Source organism: Buceros rhinoceros, unplaced genomic scaffold (assembly GCF_000710305.1).
Source record: "Buceros rhinoceros silvestris isolate BGI_N320 unplaced genomic scaffold, ASM71030v1 scaffold4769, whole genome shotgun sequence".
Taxonomy (NCBI): domain Eukaryota; kingdom Metazoa; phylum Chordata; class Aves; order Bucerotiformes; family Bucerotidae; genus Buceros; species Buceros rhinoceros.
This window is the reverse complement of record NW_010431971.1, coordinates 44,783-52,868: the sequence shown is the minus strand read 5'-3', so window position 1 is coordinate 52,868 and position 8,086 is coordinate 44,783. Positions and strand designations below refer to the sequence as shown.

The window sequence follows — 8,086 nt, the reverse complement described above, 5'->3', positions numbered from 1 at the left end:
ATGTCCGGATGACACCGTTGCAGGGGGGGTGCTTCGGCAGACAGGGCTCATCGGGCAGCAGGTCATGTGCAAAGACCGAGTCATCCCCCGAGGAGCAGGTGCTGTGGGTGTCCTGGCCGGCTGGCGAGTACTGCTCGAAGGGTACCGAGAGGTCCAGGTACTCCTGCCAAGGCGACAGACCCATCAATGCTGGGTGCCACCCACCAGGGACCAAGTGAACCCTCCCCGCACCCACCCCACCACGCTCACATCAGTGGACGTCACGGTGAGGACCCTGTCCAGATCTTCCACCAGCTGCTTGAAGGTGGGCCGCTGCGAGGGGACGGCATGCCAGCACTCCCGCATGATCATGTACCTGCATGAGAAGGAACCATCACCTGTGGTGGGTCTAAGCAGCTCCCACCCGCCTGCCCACCCACCTCCAAATCACCTGAAAGAACATCTACGGCCAACGCCACTTCAGCCATGGTGGCCTTGGTGCGTGGCCAGCTGGAGCGGGGAGGAGGGTGTTTTGTGGAGCCACGCTCCTCGTTACTGATCACCTCATGCGTGTCCGCACTCTCAAAGCAGGAGGATGACCTGCCCCAAAGATGACACCCCCAACTGCCACCCACCAAACAAGGGCAGGTGTATTTTATGGCTCAGCAGTCATTGTCTGAGCCAAAATGAGTTGGAGTGGGTGAGCCTACCTGGAGGTGGCTGTACAATTTCACAGCGGGGACGCCCCAACAACCCAAACCACAGCCTGGGGTGGTACTCGACTGCGGAGGGAAGGGGGAGCGGGGCGAGGAGGTCACCCCCCACCACACACTTACAAATCATGGGTGCAGTTTGCAGGTTTGTCCATCCGATGGCCCTCCTTCAAGAGCTTGAAAAGTTCCTCAACGGGAATTCCCGGGTACGGAGACCCTCCCAAAGTGAAGATCTCCCATAGTAGCACTCCAAAAGACCAGCTGGAAACCAAAGACAGATCTTTAAAATTCAATGAGCTTTTTTTTCCAAGCCCCCCCATATCCCCTCCTCCCCTGCTCAGCTTTATTTCTGTGCAGCCATGCATAGCTAACAAAGTCATCAATAGCATGACTAATTGCCTAGGCCATTTTTACTAGTTACTTGGAGATCTCCGCTGATCCAACTCAATAGCAAAGAAATCCCAGGCACCAAGTCTGAAATTGAAATGAGCATTTAATCAGATAGGTGACAGCCCATCTATCACCCCCAGCTCTTTGTTAGGTCTTCCACCAGCTCCACTGAATGGAACAAATCAAATTATTCATGCACAGCTTCACTGAATTGCAGGCTTGGAACCACAGGCCACTAATTGTGCAAGCTGATACCAAAACTTGCTTGTTACCACACTCATTTCACTGGCCCAGCCGGGAGAAAAATATCCCCACAAAAATCAGCGGAGCAGTGATGTTACACACCCCAGTGCCGCAGCTGTGCTCTGGTTAAAAGTTCTCTTTTTCAAAAATGTCTTTTGCCTTCTTCATTTTCTGCCTAAAAGCGGGGATTATCTGTCACTGTTTCACTTCCACGCACGCTGGCTCTCCTGTTCTCTAGCTTTGATTTATCTGTCATGCCCGCTGCAGCACTGCCTAAGCACGGGAACTATGATTTCAGACCAATAAAAACCAAAGTATGTGAAAAATACAGAAACAGAAAAGATTCATTTGTCCAGTTGCAAGCGGTGAGCCTTGGGGATCAGGCAGGCTGGCTCCTGAACTACTGCAAAAACGCCGTTATCAACCAAACAGTGAAATAAAAAAGCTGGTGCGTGTGCTCAGCTACCTCAGCCCTTGGATAGTTCAGATGGGATAAAATCGACACCGTAACGTGGGCTCTGCTGTTCCCTTACTGTGCAGAGGCACCAAATCAGACGAGTCAGGAGTAAGAAAAACAAAGGTGAATAAATGAAGCGGCACAATTAATCTAAGAATGTGTTTGTGGAGTATTCTCTGATCAGCTCCACTAACGGTGGACAGAATACTTCAAGCTCATCCCGTGTACTCAGCTAAAACATAACTGTCTGGGGCAAAGTGCGGAGGAAGCTGAGGGTGATTTTTTTTGCACTACAGGATGAATCACCTCATCTACAAACTGGACAAAAAATACCTGCCTGCCTTCCAGTAATTTTTCAGCAGCTCAGCAGAGATCCTTGGACGAGGGCAACTAGCTAACAGTTAAATAGAAAGTCACAGTTTGGAATCGATTCCTTTGCTTTCACATGCCCAGACATCCCAGCAGAGAACAAGACCCGCTCGCGCTCACAGTACGTTTGTCTTTAAGATGCTGTAGCTGTTGATTTCCCTGTCATTTGATTTTTTTTTCAGGCGCGGGTATGCTTACACATCGCTCTGGTGAGTATAGACCCGGTCAAACAAGGCTTCCGGAGCCATCCATTTCACAGGCAGCCGACCCTGTAATTAGGAAGACAATGGGAACATCCCATCAGCATATTCCCCCAGCCACCACGGCACCATCTGAATCTTCTTTTCTAATCCAGTTTGAAACATTTTCATTAACCGCCACATCTGCCTTCTCGGTCACTGGGCAAAGCAGCAGTGGCCACATACAAACAGATTAGAGCTTTTGATCCCTGGATCTTCACTGACAATCTCTGCAGCAAAGGCTCTCTGCAGAGGACTCTATTTCACTGCCAAAGCAGGTTTAACATATCAGAGCATCTAAATCTTTGCATGGGAACAGCATCCATTGCTCATAAACGCAGCGAGCTCTGCAACAGAGATGGAACAACATTTCCAGTCTCTTCCGTTGGAAGAAGCAGTTTGATTCCAAGCCCAAACTCAGCTTGAACTTGAAGGGGAACTTCCAAGAGTGAAAGCAGGGGCAGATCCTCTAAGAAACTAATACTGATCCTGCTGGAGGCTAAATGAGGAGGCCTGACCCTAGGTTTCCAGGGGAACATCCTACATCAGGGTCATAAACATGGGCTGTTACTATATAAGAAATACAAGATGAGAAAGACTAGATTAATCATAACTCTTTGGGGCTTTGCTTGGTCCCTGGAGGGAGTCAGAAGGGACTGTTTTGTGTTTGAGGCATAATTTAGCTACAGGGGGACTCTGTCCCCTTCTGATCCACTGTCTCACTGGGGGAGACAACTAGAGATGGAACATCGGAGGATGCACAAATGGGATTATGCTCTCAGCTTCCAACACAGCTCAAACAGGGAAAACCCATCCAACATACAATTAAAATTCCCAAGAATTTTTATTAGTTTATGATGAAGAAAAGGAAGTTTTCTGGTACAATATTGGAAAGGAACAGTATGGGCATGGTAGCTCCACAGGACTGCCTGGACATTTTGACCGCTTGCAGTCGCAAGGCCCTCAGGTTCTGCAGTGCCCTCAACCTCTTCCTCTGCCACCCCCGCACACTGTTGTAGATACGGCTTTTGCTCGGAGCTGAACATCTGCGGCAGGATTCTGAACCCAGACACAGGTCTTCTCTCCAGTCCTTCAGTCATAAATTCAACTCTACAGAAAACACAAATGACTCCACAACTCAGCCCTTGTCTGGGACCACCTTCTCACCCCTGGCAGTGGAGTCAAGGAGCTCAGTTGCAAAAAAGGGAGAGAAAGGCATGAAATCAAGGTAGCTCCAGGTATATAAAAAGTGACGATCCTCTGACAGGGGCTCTGGTGGGACAGAGGTTGGCTCAGGATCTTTATGAACAGCAGTGGAGCAGACTGGAAAGGGGTCCACTCCCCTTTGGTAAAAACCTTGGTTTCTCTTAATCTCAGGGCCAGAGCTGAGACCTCATGACCAGCTGCTAGGAGCAGCAGTATTTGTCAGGAAGAAAACAGATGTGGTTCGACTTATGGCACCCGCCTACCTACGAGGCCACTGGCAGATTTCTTCCTCCTATGTACCTCTAGAAAGAAGATGTGGGACAAGGGCCACTTGCTGCAAAGATGACCGAGTTCCCTGCCAGAAGGAGAACTGCATGTGCTTGGCAGCTCTGTACTTACATTGGTGGTTTTCTTGTAGTAGTCGATGTTGTGAACGTCTCTGGCGAGGCCAAAATCAGCTATTTTCATCACATTGTCTTCAGTGACTAACACGTTCCTGGCTGCCAAGTCGCGATGAATGCACTGTGAAAGGTGAGCGAGGCAATAAATAAGGGCTTGTTAGCTGCTCGCGCCTGGAACCGACAGCACCGGGTGGTTTATGAGCTGCCGTTTCATTGACTCCCGAGCTCATAAAGCTGTGGGCACTGCTCAGCTCCTCGCTTTCTGTGTCACTGCTCCACCATGCAGGCTCAGTGGGAGCCACCTCTTAGCAACACCTAATCATCAGCCTCAGTGCTGACACAGCCACGCGTCTTCTCTCTCCAGAAAGGATGCACAGATGAGAAAGACAACCCTCCTCTTCTGAGCGTGCGTACTGGGACGGGAAGCTGTCTCTCTGCCCTGCTTCCTCCAGGAAGAGGAGTGCAGGCTGATACTTGAAGAACACCACCCCCCCAAAATTAAGATAACCCAAATACATCCAAAATACATCACAGTTCTTAGCTGAGAAAGAAGTTAAACAAGCCTGCACCATGCAGAGAGGGAGTTTAAAGCCACCACGAACCATCCGCTCTGAACTGCAGTCAGAGGCCACACATGTCTGACTTGCTCTCGCCCTAGTGCTCCCTGTCCACACGGAGAGGTCACGCTGGCTGGCGCACGGCTTTGTGAACCCAAAGCTCGATTCTCCACTTGCTGCTATCAGGGTAAATCAGGACTAATCCCAGGGCATGATGTAAGCAAATGCAGCAGTTGGCTCAGGGCCAGCGCTCCGCAGGGAGCACCCCGGGCACAGCCACGCATCAAGCCAAATCCACCTCCAGCTCCGCTCCCATCAAGCCTACGCGTACGTGCTGGTGACAGCCGCCAACATGTGCGCTCCACCCAGGATCTTGGCTTCCTTGTGGGTGCTCTCCATCTTTACCAATCTCAAGAGGCGAGGGGACAGGACATGGGACAGGGCTGCACTCAGCTCGTGACATAATGCCTCCCACAGTGGAAGCTCACGACTTAGTGTGATGTTCACCCTGACCGCTGCTGCCCAAGCCTCAGGATCGCACATCTGCGAGCGGCAGAGGCTGAACTGGTGAGGACAGCCACCAGTGTCTGGGTTCCTTGTGCTTTTATATACATTTTGGGGATGCTTAAGGGCCTGCAGGTGATAGTGAGGGCTGTATGGCTGCAATGTTCATGGATGCGGCCAGCACAGGGGAACTTCCGCACCCAGATGAGGCCTCCATCAAAAAACCCAAGCTACTTCATATGGAAAAATCTGGTCTTTGAAGAGAGAAGCCTGCTACGCTTTGCTGAGGTTGTCCTACACCCACAGACAGCATTGCACACCTTTGAACACACTGGTTTGAGCGACACGTCTACCAAATGAGGTTTCTCAACTCACTTTCTGAGATGCCAAGTACTCCATGCCCCGGGCCACCTGGTAGGCACAGGAAACCAGGTCTTTAAATGTCAACTGCTCCTCGGGCAGCTTGCAGGTGTCGAAGGAATAGTCCATGCCAGGTGGGCGACGAGCCCTGAGGTATTCCCGCAAGTTCCCCTTTGATGCGTATTCCACCAACACGTAGAGCGGTCCTGCAAGCAAGAGCACATCAGCATCCAGCTGAGGATCAGCTGACCACTAAAATCTCATCTGCGTCGTTCTGGGCAGCCAGTGAGTAATTACAGAGAAGGGCCAGTCAAACCTGAGCCTCCCATGGCTCTGCGAGCACCAGGCTGCTTTGCCACGTACCATCCTGTGTGCAGGCACCGAGGAGGTTAATAATGTTTTTATGCTTCCCGATCATTTTCATCATTTCCATCTCAGAAACCAGGTCAGAAAGGTCCTTGTCTGTGGCATCATCTGGAGAAGGCAAGAGAGGAAATAAAAAAATATAAAAAGAGCAAGAAAGTAAGTGTTTTGCGAAGTAGTTAATGCAACTGCTGTGAGCCAGGTGCTGGGAAAACAGCACTCAAAATACAGCAGTGTTTGTTTTTGTTCTGCTTTGGGAAGAAGAAGCAAAATGAAACAAAAACCTACTACCACCAAAAAAAGATAAAAAACCAAATAAACAGAGATAAACGCTCCTATGGAAATCAACAACATAGCCTTTCATCCTCTGTCTCATCCTGCAGAGTATTAATGAAAAAAAAAAAATCAGTTTTAGTAACTCGGATCATTTTGCTTTTCTGTTTGTTTCCCTCCCTCCTCTCCAGGGGCAGACTTAAGGATGGTCTCAAGTCAGAGCTGGGAGCGGGACCACAGGAAGGAATGCTTTTTTTTGCATGGAAAGCTGTAATTTTTCTACAAAAGTAGAAAAATAGGGAAAAAATGGGGGAAAACCTCCCCAAATAAATACTTTGGTTTGGAAAGACGGAAATGTTCCTGCTTCCAAAAACAACTTCAGGATGGACTGAAGGAAATATAAATTAAATTAATCCTTTTCTGATAAATAATACTGCTTTTCAAAAGATGTCACCCCCTGTAACCTCAACTGTGGGCTACTCACTGCTGCAGCATCTGCCCTGCTTGCTCCAGCTGAACTCCTCAGGGTGATTTTGTCTGTGTGTTGGTGAGATGTTTGTCTGTGTGAGGTAGAAAGTGGGGAAAGAGAGACTCGCCCAGAGGTGCCCAGTGACTCCCCCAGTTTTGGCCTCCCTTTAATGTCTCAGGAGTTTGGTATCAAGTTTCTTCAACGAAGAAACTCCTCAAGAAGGACTTTGTCAAGCGAATTTCTGCGAACTCCACCTGAGCTTGCTGCAGAAGCTTTTGCTAGAACTGGCAGCACTGGTTACAGGCGGAGTAAGGACCGGGCTGATTCACAGAGCTGGCTAGAAGCGAAGGGGGTTCCCCTTCTTCTTAGGCATGCTATTACCCCTTGGCAAAGAACTGAGTTAATTCCCAGTCCCTCTTCCTTATGGGATTTGCTCTCCAGGGATTTGCCCTCACCCCCCGGCTATGCGGGTGAGGGGAAGAAAGGCTGTTCTGGCATTCTTCTACTGCATCTGTTTGTGTAGGACTTAAAGAGAGGGAAGGAGAGGAAAGCCCAGCGCAATATGCTATTCTGCTCTTCGTGGACTCCCCGTACCTTTTAACATCTTGACAGCAACCGTGATGGCCTTGTTTGGCTTGTCCTTATCAATCCCAATCGCTTCTGCCATCACCACTTGGCCAAAACACCCCTCGCCGAGCGGCTTTCCCAAGGTCAGGCTGGAGGGAGGAACAATCAGGGGCGTTACTGGGTACTGGCATGGTGACGCTACCAGCAGGCACAGGGACCCTGACCTGCGGGGTGACTGACCGAGAGCGTGCCAACTCCCACTTAGGATCCGGAGGCAGTTCCAACTCAGAGACATTGGCCAGCATTGGCCCGTCGCTGGAGGAGAGACGCGTGATCCGCACCAGGGGCGTGTTGGAATTCATGGAAGAGTTGGACTCCAATGACACCTGCTTGGGTAGAGCAAATGAAGTGTTATTGCCAACTGTATTCCCAGGGCAGGTAGTGATGGATCACTGAGGGGGTTTGAGCTGTCTTTGGCCACTGATACCTTTCTGGTAATTTCTAAATGGCAAATCACCCCCAAACCCTCCAGCTCTCCCCCCGTCCCTGCAGAAAAGCACTGATCTAGGCACTTGTGGTCAGGTTTTTAGCTGGCAGAAAAGAGGGACAGGCTGGCCAGTGCACCTCAGCAGGCAGGAGGTGTAATCCATTAATTTGCTCCTTGTGCATCTCCACAGCACGAGCAGGCTATGGAGTGCCTTCTCTTCTGGCACTGTAAATGCCCACCACGAGCCTGCAGCCAAAGCGATGAAATCCATATCCACCACTATGTGGTTCTGCACAGTGCCTTTTGCTCCTGCCCTTCTGCAACTACACATGGCAGGGCATCTCTAACTGCATGGAGAAAGAGGACCCTCTCCCACCTCCATGAAAAATTGGTTCAAGTTCCCCAGTGATCCCTGGTGATTACTGTGGGAACAAGCATAAGTCAGTGTGCTCTTGCTCCCCAATCCCCACCAGGGAGCCTGGACTAAACTGTTCCCCTGCAAGTCATCC

The 8,086-nt window shown here is 50.2% G+C and overlaps 1 protein-coding gene across 1 annotated transcript in view; it reads right to left on the bottom strand.

Annotated features, from left to right (window-relative positions):
- FGFR3 (fibroblast growth factor receptor 3) overlaps positions 1–8,086 on the bottom strand; it is a gene marked incomplete at both ends in the record, with an annotated part of 32,912 nt that overhangs the window by 184 nt on the left and 24,642 nt on the right. Inside the window, 9 exons of the mRNA XM_010143587.1 lie at positions 3–163; positions 250–355; positions 816–953; positions 2,350–2,420; positions 3,996–4,118; positions 5,434–5,624; positions 5,782–5,892; positions 7,118–7,239; positions 7,331–7,479. Coding sequence (XP_010141889.1) covers positions 3–163; positions 250–355; positions 816–953; positions 2,350–2,420; positions 3,996–4,118; positions 5,434–5,624; positions 5,782–5,892; positions 7,118–7,239; positions 7,331–7,479 — 1,172 coding nt within the window. The remainder of the gene's footprint in view (positions 1–2; positions 164–249; positions 356–815; positions 954–2,349; positions 2,421–3,995; positions 4,119–5,433; positions 5,625–5,781; positions 5,893–7,117; positions 7,240–7,330; positions 7,480–8,086) is intronic.